Genomic DNA, 21,409 nt, shown 5'->3' with positions numbered 1-21,409 from the left:
AAGCAATAGCACCAGTTGCCTATGGTGTCTGCACTGCCTTCTGCTTGTTAGGCTTCGGTCTGTTTTGCTGTTCAGGGGGCCTGCCTGTATCAGCCCTGACACTGATGGGGCCCCACCTGCTCCTCAGTAGTCCTATCCCTCAGCAGTGGAGTTCAGGAGAGTGAGTAGATAGTCATGGAGAAGGTGTGGGGGGCTGGGAGTGGTGCATCCTAGGATGCTGGAGGACCCAAATTGTTCATTTTACTTCCATGGAAATCAAATGGCATTACCACAACACGAACTGGGTAGCATGATCCAGGGGTACTCCAAGCCCAAAGTGGTGTGTCTTTGAGATTCTCAAAGCACACTTGAAATTAATTTTCCATCTTTAATGAGTGGATGCTTGTCTTAGGTACCTGTAGACCATGCTAAAGGCAACATGTAACTAGGCCTTAAATAAGGACTGAAGTGCCGTGTCCCATACTTCAGCTGGGAAAATATTGTGTAAATTCCATGAAGAACAGATGCATTTCTCCCATTAAAATGAAACTTTTAAGAATAAGGGCATACTTTACAAGTTTTATAAATAGAGCTTACCTTTCCATGTGATATTCACCCCATAAGAATAACCTATTTAATTATTAATCAAAAAATATATTATTTGGGGAAAGTATGAGGATTGCTACATGTATAATCTGCTAAATTCAGTTTCATATATTTGACTTGCTTCACATACCTGTGGGCTAAACTGTGGCTCAGACACTGCCCATAGTAGCTAGATCCAGATGTGCAGGCACATGTATTTTCCCAGGGACAAACAGGAACAGCACAATATGTGATGTTGTTACTTGTCCTTGGGGAACACTACTGCACGTGCACTCTGGCATGCAGCAGGTTGCCCTGGGTGTGGTAGGGGAGACTGGGGCCAGCACTTGGGCTGACCCGAGCAGCCTTACCTGAGGTCCTGGGGGGGGGTCTCCTGGGGCTCCAGCAGCAATCTGGCAGCAATCTGGTTTCCAGTGGTGCATGCTGCCACCATGTGTGCTGCATTGCTTTTTTTGCTGCCTTTCCCATCTCTTTACTCCTAGCAGAGACTAGGAAGGCATATCTGCCCTTATCTAAGTTTCATATAGTTCCTACAAAGACATAAGATGTTTTACTCTCCCTGAACCTTGTGTGGGCTGATAAAGTCGGTCTTCTAGCAGCAATGTTATAATTTAGCCTTTATTTGCAGGTTTGCATCTTTTATGGATGAAAAGTTGTGTAAGTGCATAAAATGGCAAGATCTCCTATGGCTAGGTTGTAAATTGAATATGTATTAACATCTGTAACATTAATAAAGTTATACAAGGAATATAGAGGTGTCTTTAGCAAATGGCTTTTAAAATTGTGTTAATAATTTTTACTGTTGAGGGTTATAAGATTTTCTACCATACATAATGCAGCATGCATTGCCATTGAGATATTCACACACAAGACATATTGAGGGCAGCAGCTTAAATATATTTTGTTAGTTATTAGTGTCAAGCATGAAAGTATTATAGAAACTAATTGATATATGAGAGAGAAATTACACCATAGGTTATCACTTCAGGACCTGGTTTTTGATAATATGATCCAGAACTTCTAGAATGTGACATTTTAAATGCCTTCTCATAATGCTGTCAAGCAATCAAATGCTCATTTAGGTTTGTAATAAGTGTTCAATGATTCCTTTCTTGCTAATGGCATTTAAGAAAGCAAACACTGAAATCTTACAAAGAAAATAAGAACCAGTAAGTAAAAGTGACCAAGACTTGTTCAGTTAACTATGAGCTTAACACTGGAATCCCTCCCCCACAAAAATTGAAGTATTGACCCCAAGACTTTTATATTGAAATACAATCTGAATAGATGGGCGTCCCAGGGGGACACAAGTGGAGGCCCCAGAGCACCCTCCCACATGGGGACCCGAGGCGGGAGTGACCCACCCAAAGAAGAAAGAGAAAAGCCCTGAAAGCAAGGCATGCTTATCATTTTCAGGAAAAGTGGAGTCAGGTGAGTCGCACTGAGATGAACCGCCTGCGTGGTTAGTCAGCCACTTTTGTTGCTAGCTGGGAGCAGTGCCAGCAGAAGACCACCATCAAAAATCACCACCCAGCTGATTTAAAAGATGACGGCAGAGAAATGGAGGGGAAGGCAGCAATGTCGGAGCCAGAAGGCAGTGCTTCTCCCCGGACTGCACGCAGGCTGTGTCAGCTGCTTGGTAGGGATCTGGACAGAGACCCACTAGAAGGGGCCAGGATGCATTAAAAGAAGCATCACCCCAGCTCAGCAGGGCAGCCAGGCCAAGGAGGATGGCATCAAGGGACCTAGAGCCACAGACACCAGACCTGTGAGTGGGGAAGGCTGAGGCCCCATTCCCCAACTATTCCTTTTTTTTTTTCTTCTTAATTTGTTTTGAGTTTCACAGAGCTGCAAATCAGGGAGAGGGACTGTGAGAAATCTTTCAGGTCAAGGGGAGCTGAGGCACTGCAGCGGACTGCTATGCTTTGAAAGAAGAACCAACTCATTGACAAGGATGGTCCGACATCCCATGGTTATCCTGTGTGGAGGGATGCCAGGGAACAGGCAGGGAGAAGAGAGGGCAGGTGACAACATCAGGGGATGGGTGAGCAATCCATCATCTGGCCGTCCTAAGGTCTGGTGCATGGCTGGGGTGTAGGGGAGGTGGAGCCTTAAGAATGCCTACTAAGGGCAGCACCTGATCCACGAGGAGCTGTGAGAAGGAGGCCCACCACTGAAGAGGAAGATCAAGTCATGGCAGGTGAGTATCAGGGCCTCTCTCAGGGTGAACATGACCCAAAGCCTAAGCCTCAGGAACACACCCTGTAGCTGGCACCAGGTGCGTGCTCCAAGGTGGCTAGAGAGCACCTACATGAAGCCAGATGGGTGCAGTGGACCCAAACACCAAGATGGAGCCCCATTGACTTCTTAATTTTTGTGATTTAAATTTGAACAGTTTGTTTTACCTACTTAACATAGCATGCACTATTTTAATTAGATGTTATAGAGGTTGGGTACCGTAGGTTCAGGGCCAATATTGAACATGACTTAGGTAAGAGATTTTTTTTGTTCTCCAAAATTTCTATTTCTATTTTTATTTTATCTCAACTTAAAATTAAATAATGTTAACAAAAATTTAACAGCCATGTTATTCAACATCAAGTTTGAACTAAATGGAACGTTGTCTCTAAGTTTGTTTAATCTCTTGTACCTATGCATATGAGAGTATATTCATAAGAAAGGATTGGTTCATAGATGCATAGATGCTAGGGTTGAAAGGGACCTCAACAGATTATTGAGTCTGATCCCCTGCCTAAGCAGGAAGGAGTGCTGGGGTCAGATGACCCCAACCAGATTCCTATCTAGCCTTCCCCCCCCCAAGATAGGGGAGAGCACCACCTCCCTTGGAAGTCCATTTCAAATTTTGGCCACCCTTACTGTGAAGTTTTTCCTGATATCTAGCCTAAATCTGTTCTCTGTCAGTTTGTGGCTATTGCTCCTTGTTACCCCAAGAGGCACCCTGGTGAACAGAGCATCTCCGATCCCTTGTTGTGTCCCCTTAATGAATTTGTAGGCAGCCACAAGATCACCTCTCAGCCTTTTCTTGTGGAGGCTAAAGAGATCCAGGTCCCTCAGTCTCTCCTCATAGAGCTTGTCCTGTAATCCCCTAACCATATGAGTGGCCGTCCTTTGGACCTTCTTGAGTCTATCAACATCCTTCTTGAAGTACGGCACCCAAAACTGGATGCAGTAGTCCAACTGCAGTTTGACCAATGCCGCATAGAAGGGAAGTATCACCTCCTCGGTTCTATTTGGCATGCATCTGTTGATGCATGATGGAGTGCAGTTAACTTTGCTGATGATTTTGTCACACTGACAATTTAAATATAACTTCTTTTGAATACTCAACTTGATTATTAAAAATATACTACACTGACTCACCCCATTCCCCCCCTTTTAATTTATCTTTAGATTAATAAGCATTTGTTTTACATTAAAATAATCAAACACATATGGTTGCTTATGCTTCAGATGATTCTATAAATATTCTTTTCTATTGCACAGAAAAAAATCATTTAAGGTTTCTCCAGTCATGAAAATTGAATGATATATAATCAGTGCTTCCATCTGCTATCAAAACCTGTTCATTGTTATTTCACTTCATTTTTAAGTAGAATAATTCTGAGAGGAATTATTGACTGCAGGTTTGTCACTCATGACCGTGAAAATATGGTAGAGTTGGGTAGGAATATGTCCTTTTTCTATAGTTAAGTAGAATAATTCTGAGAGGAATTATTGACTGCAGGTTTGTCACTCATGACCGTGAAAATATGGTAGAGTTGGGTAGGAATATGTCCTTTTTCTATAGTTCTATACTAAAAAAAAAAAAAAAAAAAAAAAGAGGGCAGGGAAACATGACAAATATATAGCTATTATTGATTTATTAGTCAAGTCTTCAGCCACTATTCAAGTTCTCCAAGTTTTTCTGTGAATTCCATCAGAACTATACACTATCATTTTTTGCACCTGATTAGATATGTTGGTGTTCATGAATTAATTGTACTGGCTTCAAAAATAATTGCAGTTAATTGAGGAATTAATTACTCTGCGACCTTGGATAAGTTGCTTAATGTTTCTGTGTGTCCTACTCATGTTTGAAATGGGTGCAATAACTTGGATATCTTATAGGGCTAGTGGGAAAATATCTTCACTAATCAATTTAAGTGATTGGAGTCCTCAAATGAATGGCATATATAAGTAGATTTGTCAGGGTTTATAGCTCATGTGACAGTTATTCATGTGGGAGGTCTATTGATCTTAGCTGCATCTTAGAGGAGATATCCTCTCAACCATACAATACCTTAAAGCCTCAAGCCAAGCTGTAGTCTCAGGTTTTCCACTAATCCCAGTTAATATTCACAACCTCATGATCTTGTGTTCCTTTCTTAAGGAAGACAACTACTGTCCTACTATAGGAAGTGGTGATAAAAGTGTAATCTTATTTTCATTTGTATCCTGCCTAAATCTGAGCTACCATAATAGTAAAGAACAGCTCAAAACTGGATAGCTATTACATGATGTTTCATTCAGCTGCTAACCACTGTAATTGACTTTTGTTGCACCCTAATTCCAATTTCCTTCAAAGAATCAATAGAGTATAAGACATTGTGGGAACTTTGCTGGAAAGAGAGGGTAAATTACTGAAAGTGTTGATCATTTTCTGTAAGAGAGAAATCTGGGATTTGACTGGTTTGAGGCTTGCTTAAAACGAAAGTCTAATCACTACAACTTCTGTAATGGTGTTTGGTTATTCTCTACCCATGCAACCTATCTAACTAATACTTTAAGTCAAAATGAAATATTCAAAATTTGGCAAAATACCTCACTATTACTCATCACTTTATTGCAATTAATGTTATACTTGTACATTGATAGTGTCACAACAATTTAAAAAATATGTAATCTATTCCTCCATTAATGCAGCATTCTAAATAAGGGTCTAGTGTAGTTATTTTTACTCAAATTTATCAACAAGTGGATCATATGTCTTGTATCCCTTAAAATATTCCTTCTGTTTCTACATGTCATTAGTGTTTTAATGTATTAGAATTTGCCTGCTTAGAAAAAACTTCAATGCTCTGAAAATCTGTCTGGGGAAAAAAAAAAAAAAGTAAAGGAAATAGCATCATAATATTTTACATGGTGGTATAAACTGCTGGAAAAAAATAATGAAGTTTTATAAAAAAAAAAAATGCATGAACTTCTGTTATCATCTAGCTTTATTTTTATAGTTATTTAAAACCTTGACATGTAGAAGTTCACAAAGGTATAACATCTGTTTGGAAGGAACACTTATTAATGATATTGTAACTAACCATAGTCTAATGTGTATATATTTAGCCTTCAACCACCAGAACACGTATTCATTCACTGTTAAATTCATTTAAGTAATTTCATATATTTGCCTGAAAATAAAGTAAGAATCCATCAAGAATATGCAGCAGTTCTCACTGATTTAACAGTTAAAAATTGGGTGTGGGGGGGGGACATATTTTGAATCATAGTTTTTTTTGTTTTGTTTTTGTTTTTGGGGGGTTTTTTGTTTTTGTTTTTTGTTTACCTGTTTAACCCTAGTTTCTGTTTAATCCTGTTTAACCCTATCTATTTGCAGGGCAAAGAAGTGTATGTATACACAGTTCATCTACACTACATTCGACAGCAGTTAAAAGCTGTGAGCCACTGTTATGCACATGCAAATGCTCATCTCTGGCTTATGTCAAGGCACACAGTCACTTAGGGTACATATAAGCATTACATTATTGTGGCAAAGTGGGGGTCCCTGACTAGCCACAGGGCTAGTTTCCCCACCTGCCTCTGGGCACGCTGCCCACCTGTCTCACCAACCATGCCTTGATGGAACATAACTGAGTTGTTAATTAGGTGGGAGGCTGCCCATTATACACCTCAATTTTAGGGGGGGAGGGGGGCTATCCATGGCTCCATTCCATCCCTACACCACAGCCCAAGCCTTGCAGGTGGCATCTCAGGCAGTCGACTCAACAATCCCCTTTGCCCATTAGCTGTGGCCTCCTCCATGGGACCCTTGGCTTCCATATAAGCCCTGGCCCTGACTCAGGCTCTGGCATGGCTTTACGAGCACTCATGGTGCTCTGGCATTGTGCCAGAGGACTGAAAAAGGGCCAATGTGGTTCCCACTTTCAAAAAAAGGAGTGAGGAGGATCCAGGAAACTATAGACCAGTTAGTCTTACCTTGGTCCTGGGTAAGCTTTTTGAGAGAATTATCCTGACGCATGTCCGTGAGGGGCCAGCAGGGGAGATTAAGATTAGGGGTAACCAACATGGGTTCATTCGAGGAAGGTCCTGTCAAACCAACCTGGTGGCCTTCTATGACCAGGTCACAAAATCCTTGGATGCAGGTGTCGTGATGGACATAGTCTTTCTGGACTTTAGGAAGGCCTTTGACATTCTCTCACCCCATTCTCATTAAAAAAACTAGGAGACTGTGGCATTGATACCTACACAGTCAGATGGGTCACAAATTGGCTGGAGGTCCGCACCCAGAGAGTGGTGGTGGATTGGTCTTATTCGACCTGGAGAGATGTGAGGTTCTGCAGGGCCCGCTCCTTGGGCCCACACTGTTCAACATCTTCATCAGCAACTTGGACGAGGGGGTAAAAAGCACACTGTTCAAATACACAGATGACACTAAGATGTGGGGGGATGTGGGCACACTAGAAGGGAGGAATAGGCTGCAAACAGACCTGGACAGGTTACAGGGGAGGGCAGATGAGAACAGGATGGGTTTTAAAACTAACAAGTGCAAGGGACTGCACCTGGGGAGGAAGAACCAGCAGCATACCTATAGGCTGGGGAACTCCCTTCTTGTCAGTGCAGAGGCAGAAAAGGATCTTGGGGTCATTATTGATGCCGAAATGAACATTGGCTGATAGTGTGGGGATGCGGTCAGGATGGTCAACTGTACCTTGTCATGCATCCATAGATGCATCTCAAGCAGGTCCAAGGAGGTGATCCTCCCCCTCTATGCAACACTGGTCAGGCCACAGTTGGAGTACTACATCCAGTTCTGGGCGCCACACTTCAGGAGGGATCTGGACAACATGGAGAGGGTCCAGAGGAGGGCCACCTGCATGATCAGGGGTCAGCACGGCAGGCCCTACGATGAGAGGCTAAGGGACCTGAACCTGTTCAGCCTCCAGAAGAGTAGGCTGAGGGGGGATCTAGTGGCCATTTACAAACTAGTCAGAGAGGACCAGCAGGCATTGGGGAAGTCCCTGTTCCTTCAAGCACTACCAGGAGTGACAAGAAATAACGGTCACAAGCTGGCAGAGGGTAGATTCAGACTAGACATCAGGAGGCGCTACTTCATTGTCAGAGTGGCTAGGATCTGGAACCAACTTCCAAGAGAAGTGGTGGAGGCTCCTACCATAGGGATCTTTAAAAGGAGCCTGAATGAATACCTTGCCAGGGTTGTTTGACCCCAGTACTCTTTCCTGCCATGGCAGGGGGTCAGACTTGATGATCTGCTCAGGTCTTTTCTGACCCTGCCAACTATGAAATTATGAAACTAGGCCAGTCAGGATCCAGAGCTTTTTTGCTCAGTATGGGTGTCCCTTACAGTGGGCCCCTGGCCCTTTTGACCCTTCTGGTCCTGGCCCCAGCATTGATCTATTGAGTCCCTCAGTTGGATCTACGCCTCCTGTCTGCAGTCAGGGATCCAGGTCCCCCATTCCTGGCTCGGGTGCTTCTTGAAGCATGCCAGGCCCCGCGGGGTCTCTCACCCCAGGAAACTCAGGTGGTTCCTGAGCCTTACTTGGCCTTCCCTGCTCCCATGGTACAAATAGCCCCCACAGAGGTGAGGGCTGGGGTTAAGGCACCCCCATTCACCTTTTGCCAGGGTGGTAACTGGCCTGGCATTTCCTGGGGGCTCCCGCACCACTGAGAGTCCCACCAGGCCATGCACTTCTGGAAGGGTGTAGTTTTAGGTCATGCCGAGGACCAGGAGCCTCCAAGCCATCCCCTTAAGCTTCTGCCCATATCTCCAGGATGTTATATACAGCCTTGCAGCCAGGCGATGTTTGCTCTGTTTACGTAGGCAGCCAGGGATCTAAAATGGCTGCCGCAATCAAGCACCTGCTGGCAGCTTGGCTCAGCCCTTAAAGTGGCGGGCACCAACAGTGCCCCTGCCACAATTATACTTAGCCAGGGTACCCAATTGGCAGAGTTTAAATCAAACAAAAATAGCACGCCCAATCTAGGGAGGTGAGCTAACTTGGATTGAAAAGGGGGTTTCCAGTTTCCTAGGGGTTAACCTGATCTAGTACATACCTGCATGCCTTTGCAGCCCAGCCACGAACTCCAGCCTTGGTCTGTCTTATTCTTACTCTCCTGACCCTGACAGCACTATTTTAAGTCTCCTGACTTTCCCCTGAGGACATGTTGTTGCCCTCATCCCAAATAACTTGCCTTGGGCTGCCCCCACTGCTCCCTTTTTCCTTTTTATTTCAGATAAGATACTATTAGGGATAGCATCATACTGTAAAAAATATTCCTGTTTTGCAAGGCAGTATAAGATCAGGCTGCAAAATTCCTTCCATCTTGTACTTGATTTGTTGAAATGTTGTCAATTTCATGTACATAAAGGCCTGCTGGGAGTAAATTTGTAAATAATATGATTACATGTAATGCCTTCATATTATTTGTATGTGTTTGTTATGTAATAAGAGGCTATCTTACAATTCTGTGGTACTTTTTGTCATTAAAGGACATCACTATCATGTCACTTTATAGTTACTAAGATCTATTATTGCGTGGCCCTCAACTAATGAGATAAAATTGCCTTAGGAATATCTTGATCTTTTGTTTGTAGCCAGACATTTGCTAAATGATTTCTCAGACCAGTGGATGTGTCAAATTAGGGATCAGGTAACCATGTTCTGTGGTAAAATCCGAACAAGTGAACTTGGAGTCAGACAGTCTTCAAGATCCTATCAAAGAAAAAGGGGGAGGAGGGCTCCGTATTTAAAAAGGCATTTTTTCCCCCAAACATGGCCATTCAAGTATGACCCACTGTATCTATATAAAGGCTTTCTCACAGACTAACCTGGCACACCAGTCATGATGTCTAATGTACTGATAACACCTACTTTCATTCCACTGGATGTAGAATCAACCTTTTTTTTGTTTTTTTTGTTTTTTTGTTTTTTTGTTTTTTTAATTTAACTTAATCTCTACTGAGCCAGCAAAAACACCTTCCTCACCAGCCCTACAACTGTTTCTCCCGCCCTGGTCCTTCTCCCTAGATAGTCTCTGGGATCTGTGCAGTGGGATATATAAGATGGATAATCATTTAAGTGCCTTTTCTCCTGAAAAGTAAACGGTAGATAAGTCCTTTTCTTATCAGACCAGTATCTGGGGCCTAAAAGTAAAGCCCTGTCATGCTGGGTGATACAGCATTTTTTTTAATGGGTAGGATGATGCAGTTAGCATAGTAGTATATTCCTATTGACTGGATCATGAAAGTATATCTGCCATTTCCAAAAGGAATGACAGATTTTTTTGCTTAAAATCTGTGCTGTCAGAACTAAATTATTAAACTGGTATATTGTACTACTAAAACAAGGAATAGTGTTCGTGCCATTTCCCTCCCTCATTTTCTGCAGTAGTAATGCTAAATTTTAGCACATAGTATCCTGTATCTGAAACTGCTATTGGAAAACACTCTGCAGCTTTTAAGTAAATTTGGTAGAAATTAATCTGTAAGCTCTTCCATGTTTCTGACTGAGAGATCAAAGGAAATCCCACATGGAAAGCAAGCTTTAAAAGGAAAACAAGTTCCCTGAGTTTGTTAGGCTCATGTAACTAAGAGAACTTAATTAAAATCAAAGCAAAACTAATTAAGAACTTTAAAGTGCTAGGTTATGGGCATGTAATATCCTTGAAATGTGGTAGAAGTGCTTTTTATCAACAGTGGGAATGCCACATCTGGATACAAAGATAGATGGTAGAAACCTCAGTAAATTTAAATAGTGTGAAATGTTCAATACTGGGTTTGGTTACTGTTGTATTTCTTTCTCTTTTGATGCTGTAGGGGGGAAGAAGGCTATTCATAAAATAAAACTACCCACTCTTTCTTGGGAATTTTGCTTTTGTCATGAGTCTGAGATCCAGGCCTTTTACAACACTTTTATATGGGTCCTTGATGCTCTATCAGCCTTGCTCCCTTTGGGAAATCTTTCTGTGAAGACCAAGTTTTTATTTGGAACTTATTGTGTTTGCCAAAATGAATCTATATACAGGATACAGTCCTGGCACTGGTCACATTTCAAGACCAAATAGTGTTCACAAAGCGAGGTACTTGAAGTCTTTTGGTAGACCAGGATGTGTATGGTTTTCTTTCTTTTTTTCCCCATCAATAATAGATTTTTTTCAACTGAAATAAGTATGTTAATGGAAATATGTATGTTTGGATGTAAGTTTTTAAGGTGGAACGCTGATGACCAAGTTGCTTTGGTACGCACTTGTTTTATCCCCATTTCCTCTTTTATCTCTTTGTTTGGATAGGGGGTGGCATGATAGACTTGAAAGGGAAAACTACTCAGAAAATGTTGAACATGAAGCGACTTTTAATTTAATTTAATATCTTTCAACAAATTATTATTAAAGACTTTGAAACAAAAAGTTTCACTTGTAAGTTTTTGTTTTGTTTTGTTTTTTAGTGTAACCATCTCCCCCCCAACCAAGGATTATCCAAAATCACTTCATGATCTTTTTCTGTACTTTGCCTCTTTTGCTGCATTGTTTGAACCAAAGACCTTGGAAGCATTTGGATTTGTCTTTTGGAATAACTTTTTGGTCAGGTTGTATGCGTGTTTCTGTTTTATTTTAAGGCTGTCTAGCAAGACTAAACAAGCACATTCCAGGTTGTAATGAATCAAGAACTTTCCAGGCTATTGAAGTGTTGTTTACCTTGCAATGTGCTGCCATATGGAAGAACTGATTTGGGGGGTCTCAGGTGCTCCGAGCATATGGAGATTGGTAGAGTTTTGAAGACGGAACACCAAGCAACTTGGTGGTCTGTGAAGAGATGATAGAAATACTGTTCACAAAGTGAGGTATTTGAAGTCTTCAGATGGTCTTTTAGATGAGTAGAATTTCATTTTGGACTGCAGAAGAAGAAAGAAAGGAGTAATGTGGGAAAATATGACAGTTTGGAAGCCACCACCTGAAAAAGAAATATCACTAATACTTGAGAGAGAAACACTTTTTTTTTTTCTAGAATGGCAATTTACAGATAATTAATATAAGTTTCTTTCATGTTGATGCTGGAAGTTATACAGTATGCATGATCCTACTAAAACAGAGTGTTAATTAGATTCACAGAGATTCATTTACATTCTCATGATATCTTCTGGGGAAGCACTTAATTATATAAATTTTACCTCCTTTATAGTTCTGTTTAAGAGACCTATTGGCCTTCTCTTCTAATTTGCATTCACCCAAATACAAGAAACCCAAATACCTTTGCCCTTAAACAGTCAGCGTGATCACAGACAAAAGACCTTTATCCTTTTGCATCAGTTAGGATTTAAAGCATGTCTACAAAGGGCAACTGTCTTATTAAAACTGCAGCTCTTCTATAGCATGCAGACGCTGGTCATAATCTTGCATTCAAAGCATTTTTTTTCCATTCTAACAATGCATATATGAATGTAACAACGGCTGGAAATTTTAAATGAAGGTAAATATACAATCTCATATGGAGTTTTTGGTGATCTACAGTGTTTCTGACTGAGAGACATTAAAGGTAGGTCCTATACAACTGTTATAGTCTCCCTCCATTTTTAATGTTTCCCTCTTTTTAAAATGTGACTGTTCTGCAACAAAAGATGTTTTTTGGTGCTAGAAATATATATTTACTTTTAACATTAAAGCATAGGCTTTGTTGTGAAACTTGCAACACAGGATAGGAGTACTATCCTTAGGGAACCAGAGTTTTCATTGACCCATGGAGAGATGATTTCCAACCATCTGCTCTGTACCTCAAAGTATATCAGTATGTTAAAACTATGTGAATTTTTTCCTCCACTGGGAGCTCAGTGGTGCTGCATAACAGAGTACAGAAAAAAGAGAGAATGGGAAGAGGTGTCAGTTAAAGAAAGCTCTTTCTTTAGAATTATAAAGGAAGCATATCTAAGATGGCCATAGTTTTTTCTTTAAACATGAGTAATTAGTCTTATTCATTTCATAGAAATGCCTGAAAAAAGTAGGAATCAAGTAAAAACATGTTTGTAATCAAAAAGAAAATAGAATTAGAAAAGGCACCATTTCAAAGCCAACAGGGAAGAAAACCTATAAAGTAATAAGCATAATATTAAGCTCTTTTTTTCTAATCAAGGTATTTTTTCTCAAAATAGTTTTCAAATTAAAAGATATAAGGTTTTTTGCACTTTGTCAATATCCTGACAGTAGAAAGTACATAATTACAAATCTAGCCTTTGTATTTTTATTTCTGTACTACCAAATAAAAAAAAACAGACAAAAGGCTCATCATTGTTCAAAAACAGAAGGAATATATATTTATAATATAGAGGCCTATGCCAACTATAATTAGTTTTTTGTTTTTTTTTTTAAGGAGAGAGTTTATTTACATGTTACATGAAAAAAATGAGAAACATGTAGACTGGCTCTTCTTGTATAATGTTTCTTTACATTTTTGCCAGTTTAGAAAAGGAGCGGGTCTTTGTGTTTGTAGGCATAAGTTGCTATGTGCAGTCCAAAACAGCTTGGGAGTGTTGCAAATGCAGTAGTCAGTAAGCTCCATTTAAAAAAATAGCATCAAGGTTTATAGAAAGTCATAAAACTGTTCTGTCCTTAGCTTAACTTTTTCGTGCAACATATGGGTACTGTGTCAGACTCTCATTACCCATGAAAACGGTGATAAGAGAGTTCTCCCTTCGTATATTTCCTAGCTACTGATGCCATTTACTTAAGCATTTATGGTGCTATTCATAGACTTCTGTCAATGCTTCTGTTCATTATTGGTGGCATTACTACTGTTCTGATGCATTTTGACTGGCAGTCGACACAGAGGAGGGAAAAGGTATTTTATTAAAGATAAAAGTCTAAATCATAATAGAATGTAGCAGAGGAGAAAGGTCTTTAAATTAATGGTAGCATGGGCTTATAGCTTGTCTCCTTCTGTCTGCTATACTATACCTTTCTGAGAAGTGTAAAGTTTAAGGACTACACAGGAATTGGGCTCTTCCTTTTAAAGCCAATTTCCTACTTATTTATTGTTAACTTGTCTCCTGTGAAAGTTCCAGTTACTATCTGTACTGTTGAGAAGGTTCTAACGTGGCTTCATTGCAGGCCAAAAATCACACCTAAGGCCTAATCCTACAAGCCTCCTATTGATTATTCTGTCCCTTTCTCTGGTTTTAAGTCATAGTGATTCCAGACTTAAGTAACTGTGCTGCAACTGTTAATTCATTTCCTTCAGCCTTAACCATGGTGTCATTGCTTGTTACAGTATATAATTAAGCTCAGAAGATTACATTCCAATCAGTGTATGACAGTAAGTGTTGATTTCTCTCTCCACCCAAACTATTGCCAGTCAGGATTTAGAAAGAGGGGAAAAAAACTCTGAGGCTTTTTTCCATTTACACATGAATAATTTTGAGTCCCTTTGAGACTGTTTGTTTGTGTGGGTAAATTTGCTTGTCTGCATAAATGTCTCCAGAATGAGTCTTCAGTTGTTGCATCCTTTGACAATTGTTGCTCCCTCTTGTCTGTTCTGAAGATATTTAAGAAACGGCTTGTACATTTTAAATTATATGATTATTACCATCCATTCATGCACTATTGTACTTGGATAAACTTTAATACACTACTGTCTGATTCCCATTAAAAACTTGCTGAACAGTCCTAGAACGTGTATATCTTTTTGTTATATCCAGTCTAGTTTCATGTGATTTATAAATGTAGACTAGGAGAGGAACATGCACCAGTTCTGTGCTCCCAGAAGCTATGTAGGAAACTGATGTAAATAACTGGAGTGGGGGGAGAGGTAAGTGGGATGAACAGGGGTTAGTAGGTTTGCCAGGAGGCTAGCAGGTCCATGGTGGAATCAAGGGAGGGAGGTGGGTGTTGGAAGGTGTTGGGGGGGGGGAGGATGACGACACCCAGTTGTTTGAGGGGGTCAGGGACTAAAAATAGCTCAATTAGAGTTGGGGGATGAGAATAGCACAGCGCTGGGGCTGGGGCAAGTGGCTGGGCTTTCCTAGGCCCAGGGCAGCAGTGCAAATACATGCAGGAATTCATGAGATTGAACTAATCCTTTGCTAGACCAGGTAAACCTTATCTCTAAGTTAGTGCACCTATTCTGATGAACTAATTTAGGTGCACTTTTTTTATTTGGATGATTTAAACCCTCCAAATGCCTGCATGATTAAGCATTTAGATTGATTTAACCCTGGATAGGTCAAGCTAAATGTAATGCCTGTACCTATCCCTAGTGCCTAATATATCATAAACAGTGGGTGCATCTACACATTCACATGCTGCTGGATGGGTTCATTCCACAGTAATTTAGACATGCAGGCATTTGGGAGAAGATTTGCCTCCACCCTGCTCCCCACACCTGCAGCCTCCAGGTGGAGCTCCAGGCTCCCCTGGGTGCTAGCCCAGAGGCTGGCAAAGAGCATGGGGCTAGGAGACAGCTCTCTCCTGGCAGGGGCTTGGAGATAGCTCCATCATCAGAGTGTCCCGTGGGGGCGGGGAGCAGGTGCTGGGAGCTCCCTGCTACTGGGGCAGTGGGACATTCTCAGCCCTTGCTCCACCATTGGAGCCTGCCCATGCAGGAGGCAAGGCCTGGGGGCAAGAAGCAATCTCCCAGCCTCCACTCTGGTCATGGAGCCAGGGCTGAGAGTTCCCTGCTGCTGAGACAGGGGGACATTGTTTTGGTCCAGGCTCCACCATCAGAGCCTGCCCCAGCAGCAGGCAGCTCCCAGGGGCAGGGAGCAATCTCCTGCCCCCTGCTGCCTGGATGACCAACACATTTGCTCCCGGTTGGCCATCTACCTGTGACTTCCTTTTTCAGTAACTGCTCCACTTAATTTGGTACCTGTTTTGCAGGTAGCAAATTAAACATGGAGTTGACCAATTACCACGTGTAGAAGGTGATGCTTTACTGCGCAGTAGACCAACTTTACTGAGCAGTAAGTATCTCATGTACATGCGCTCAGTATGTACAATATGTTATCAGAATACTTGCACAGAAATAACAAGTGAAATTCACTATATAGCTTAGTGTATTAAATAGACAAGTAAGCAACTTTTCTGTGTTCATTTAATTTTTGTTTTTATATTTGTCTGTAAGTACTACAGATTTAGTAATATTTGAGTGCTATACTTCTAGGGCAGAGGCAGGAAATAATTTGGGCCTGTGGGCCACATAGACAGTTCTGAGGAGCTGCTGCAGACCAGTCAGCACCCTTCCCACCCCCCAACAGGCCAGAGTCCATGCGCCCTGTGGCTCCTCACCTCTAGTGGCACACAGCCCCGGCCCTGACCCTACCCCACCCCAGACTTGCCCCAGCCAGAGTGGATCAGCTGGAACTGATGCTCACAGCCCCAACCCCAGCCTTCCCTGCACCTGGTCCAGCCCACTTGCCCATTCTGAGTAGCGACTACAGTGGTTCAGCACAGGGGAAAGGTGGCTCCTCCCCTTTGCCAATGTTGGGCCCTTCTTGCTGCAGCTGGCTGAAGCCTGCACCTGGGTTGCTCTGCTGCTGTCACCACTGCCTCCAGTCCACCCAGCAGGGCAGTGGTGACAGTGCAGACCAGCCACACGGCAGCCTGGGTGTGGGTTCCAGGTGGCTGCAGCAAGAAGGGCCCAGCAGTGGCAAAGGGGAGGGGTTGTTTTCCTCCATGCTGAGCAGGAGCTTCTGCCTGGCCATCACTGCTCATGCTGCCACTATTCAGTGTGGGCCAGTGAGTCTGGAGCAGGCCCAGGGCAGGCTGGATTGGGGCTGTACATGCGGGTTCTGGCTGGCTTACTCCAACAGGCTGAGTCCAGAGCAGGGGCAGGGCAGGCTAGGGTTGGGGCTGTGCACACAGGTCCCAACCACTATCACGGGGCTTGGGCAGCAGTGGTGGCAGCCGGAAGGAGCAACTAGAAAGGCAGTCCAGCTGCAGAGCTGCCCCAGCCCCAACGTGTGCCCAGGGGAGGTGGGATATGCCACAGACTGGATGGTGCCTGGGTCAGGCAGGACTGAGGGACCTGCCACAGGATGGACAAAGTCCATTTGTGTACCAGATCCCACCCATGGGCCATATTTTTACCCACCTGTTCTAGGGCAATGTATGGGAAGTCAAACCTTAGCATAAGAAGATTTTTTAGTTTTGTTTGTGTTTTTAGTAACATCAATACTGTTGAAAGTAACAGACGTTTTTACTGTCTCTTGATACTAATGGATTTTGAAATGCAAACCCTTCTTATTTAAAGAATATACTTGGTAAATAATAAAGCTGGCCAAAACTCTTTTGGTCTTTTGTTTCCAGTGCTATTTGTTTTGAATACCTCAAGGCTATTTTTTTTTCTTTTTAAACAAATGATGGATATAGTTACACAAATTAGTTTAAACAGCTCAGCACTATATGCTGAGAAAAGTTTATGGAGTCACAGTAATATTATAGTAGATAACCTTTAAATAATGTAAAATATCTGTTTGTGTAATAGCTGGAAACTCACTTACTTGAATGTGTGACCATCAATAGTTTTGGTGGCTGACCTTGAAAATACTATATCTAGTTTAAAAAAAAAAAAAAAAAAAAGAGGTTATTGAAAAGAACTGTCCCTAAAACTGTGCAACAATAAGAATTTTCTTTAGAGTCTTCAGACTGCTTTAGCAAGCATGCTAGGGCAATGTAGAGACATTACATAGAAATCCCTCTAAGTGATCAGAAATCTGTCTAAACCCATAACCATACCAAAGTTTGGTGCATGTAGACCAATCTAAAATGGCAGAAGCCAATCTAAGATAGACCTGGTTCAATATGCATTCAAATCTAATCAATTTAGGTTAGACTGGTGAATTGCCCTTCTGTATTAGATCTCCTATTGATGCAAGTTAGATGGCTGTCCTCTGGCATCCCAGATATCCCTGGGCTGTGCCCCTGAACCCCATGATGTACACGCATACCAGACACTGAGCCCAAGAGAACCCTGTGCTTAAGCACAGTTCAACAGAGACTGACCCTGGCTCCTATGCACCTATTCTGGGACCTCCATGCCCCCATGCTTGGGCACAGTCCCACAAAGTCCTGCACTCTGACTCCTGCACACCACATCTCAAAGACCAGAGACAAACTCCCTGCCACCCAGACTCCAGCTTACTCCCACACCCTCCCAAGCATGAGCCAGTACAGGTGACTCACCTCTGGTGGGTCAGGGTGGCAGGAGGCAGAACATTGGGACTTGGCCTGCACAGAGGCAACCTTGTGACCTCCACTTTGCTCATATGTGGATGCACTGTAATCTCTGAAAATTTTCATTGGAGAATTTAATGGGACTACTCATAAAGAGTTACTGCTCAGCACAAGTAAGAGTATTGCCATCTAACCATTAAGGACTTAATGTTATTTTTGTATTTGCTTTAATTCCCTGTTTCACAATCATGGCATTTTTTGTCTTTTTATTTTCATTCATGTGTTAATCATTCCATTTGAAAACATTCTCATTTTCAGAAGAACAACAATTGTGTGACGTAGGAGAATTTCTTTGCCATGATTATGCAACCTGTGTCTCTCAAAATTGGCTATGTGATGGAGAACCTGATTGTCCAGATGATTCAGATGAATCTTTAGATACCTGTAAGTAAACATCTCCTTGTACTTTCCTTGGAATATAACATTTATAGTTTGTATAGTGTAGCTACCAGGTTGTATTCTGGTTTTAAAAGAATTCCAAGTGAATCTTCACGGCAAAGCGAATAGGTTATATTCACTGTGTAGGTGTGAGACACAAGCCCTGGAAGTCATTTTATAATGAACATGATCATCCAAGCATATGTTCCATGTGCTCCTACTGACCTAGTAGATTAGCTATAGAAGGCAGGGGCAAAGGCAGACCAAGTGGAAGACATTATTATTTTTTCTTTAAGAAGGAAAAATCAAATAGCACAACAGAATATCATTTTCAGAGGATCTCTGAGAACCCAAGAGAGAAAAGAAGATGGGACAGTAGAACATGAAAATGTGTAATAAGCAGGGCGGGGGGGAACCCAGCAGCATGAGAGAGAAAATTCAGAGAAAGCTTTAATAAAACATGTTTAATCATAATAAAAAATCTTGTTTTCTATGTGGCTAAGAGCTATGGAGACCAGAGCAGAACCCTTACAGGCTTCACCTCAGCAATCCAGACTATTGATGAGGTGATATTAAATCTTAATGTTCCCTTGTTTCCCATATTAGGTGGAAAATGAAGGAACTTCCTAGTCTATGTCCCCATGATAATCAGTCCATGTAAGAGAAGATACTGACAAAATACACGATTCCTTTTAGTGCAGTATAAAAGGCAAGAAATTTGATCTATCAAAAGTGCAGAAAGTTTCATCTGTCTGAGAAAATTCAAGGGTATAATTCTAGTTCTTAAGACAAGGACAGGGAATCAAGACATCTGGGGGCTAATTCTGACTGGCTTTGCGACATTGAACAAGTTGTTTAACCTTCCTATTTCACAATTTGTTAATCTGTAGAACAGGTATAATACTTCGTGGGTGGGTGGTTGTGTGTAGGGGTGTTGGGGGTGGGGAGGGATATAAGACCTCACTGAGAAATGGTTTCTGAAATGCTTCAGGATTTCCATGGGAAAAAGAAATCCATATATCTCTTAAATATTTTGAAGTCCTTGTTATAGTGTTTGTAGAACAATGTGTTCCTTTTCCAATAGACATTTTTTTTTTCATTTGAAGATACAATAGGTTCTCTGTCTGTATCTAAACATATTTCTATTACTGAGAAAATGACCATGAACAACAAAATTATGCACACAGTAATTCAGAATTGTCCAGTGAAACAGCATTATGGCCTGTCAATAACTAATTGGCTCTAGTGACAAACATCAGATAGCAGCATTGCCTCTTTCCATTTCATTCCCCTGCGGGGGGCAACTTCTCAATATGTTATTCCCAAATCGCAACCAAGCAGAGGCATACTGCCAAGTATCATTTGGCATTCTCAAGTAGTATGCTGAGTTTAATTTCATGAGCGTACCTATGGCTCATGCCAGTTCTGTCCTACTGTATATAAACATATATCAATCCCAACTTATTTCTGTTTCCAGTTAATAACTTGCATAACGAGGAAATTACTAGGCCAGTAGCTTTCTGTTACTGTTCCTTCTGTTAGACTAGATTCTCCAATCAGCACTATTTTTCTGAAGTGAATAGAGCCACAACAACTTAACAGTACTCAAGGATCAACCTGTGATGTTTCATTTGCATTTTAAGTGTGAAACAAAATCCTTCCTGCTTCTCTACCTGTGCCCATTGGGTATTTCAGGACAGCTGATTTGTTTAAAGAAAAAAATATTTAGAAGATGGTGTGAGCCATTTCTAAATTCTTCGCATAGATATCACAACTTAAAATGAACCATCTAAGTGTATTCTAACATATGTTTTCATAGACTATAACTGTGTATAGTATCGTAGCTCGTTCTTCTGACCGAAATATACATCTGTAAGGGATAATAAAAGCTATATAAAATATGCTATTTATTGCACCTTTTGAGACCACAGGGTACATGTGATATAGAAATTTTCCCTAGTGCACCAAAGCTAGGGACAGACACTACACATAAGCTAGCTTAAGTGATAAGAAATGGGTTTAAACCTTTAACAGAACAGATGTTCAGTGCACATAAGCCAGTTTGAAAATGGCTGAAACCGGTTTGAGATAAACCTGGTTGAATGGAGTGTCAGACTTAACTGATTTGGGTCAAACAGGCTTATGCAATGTCTGTCCCAGACCCCTTCCTGGTTTAAGATAAACCAGTTTCCCTGAGTACCCTGGCATGCTCTCTGGGCTGGACAGGGCTCTCTGCTCCACAGCAGAGCTGACCCCTCCCCTCTGCTCCCTTGCTGGAGCTCCAGCAGAGGCTGCAGGCACAGCAGCATCTGCCTGGTTTTACTCACTGCTCAAGCAGGAAATCCCCACCTCCCTCCCTACCATCTCCCGCAACATGGACCTCAGCGCCACGGACTCTAGGCATGTGGTATGCTAGCTAATGCCAAGAGGTGTCTGTGTGTCTGTCCCCAATTTCACTGGGACAGGCAGTCCGAACAGTGACTACTTAGGGCTTTCTGAAGGTGATCAACAAGTCAGCTGGTAAGCTGTTTAAGAAGAGTTTGAACTAATGGAGAGAGGCTATTGTTTTGCTGATGGGGTGATAAACACTGTTATCAGTTCCCTGCTGGCTGGCTTGTCTGTCAGTTTGTTGCAGCCAGTATCGGTGGCGTAGTGTGGGTCTCTAGTGCCTGAGGGCCAATGCTTGTATTTGTCCCCTCCCCCCCGCCAGGGATGATGTGAGCAGGGTGTGGGGCCTTTCTCCTGTCCCATGGCACTTCTGGTGTGCTGCACTGTTAATTTTCCCATGGATGTGGGAAGAGGGGTAGCAGCCGTAATTTCCAGTCAGAACAACTAAAGAAATTTACAGCCTGCTGGGCGGGCATGCAGGTAAACTACACACCAAATGCGGGAAGCACCACAGTCTTTCCACCTGGCTCTGAAGGGCCTGGCTGCCCCCTCCCCCCAGGCCATCACCCAGGGGCCATGGTCCCCTCCT

General features: G+C 42.1%; 1 protein-coding gene across 1 annotated transcript in view; it reads left to right on the top strand.

The window, feature by feature from the left end:
- The window catches only part of LRP1B (LDL receptor related protein 1B), a 1,375,759-nt gene that overhangs the window by 37,542 nt on the left and 1,316,808 nt on the right, over positions 1 to 21,409 (top strand). The window contains exon 2 of the mRNA XM_006028602.1: positions 18,313 to 18,438. Coding sequence (XP_006028664.1) covers positions 18,313 to 18,438 — 126 coding nt within the window. The remainder of the gene's footprint in view (positions 1 to 18,312; positions 18,439 to 21,409) is intronic.

Source organism: Alligator sinensis, unplaced genomic scaffold (genome assembly GCF_000455745.1).
Source record: "Alligator sinensis unplaced genomic scaffold, ASM45574v1 scaffold533_1, whole genome shotgun sequence".
Classification (NCBI taxonomy): domain Eukaryota; kingdom Metazoa; phylum Chordata; order Crocodylia; family Alligatoridae; genus Alligator; species Alligator sinensis.
This window is presented reverse-complemented; position numbering and strand designations above follow the sequence as displayed.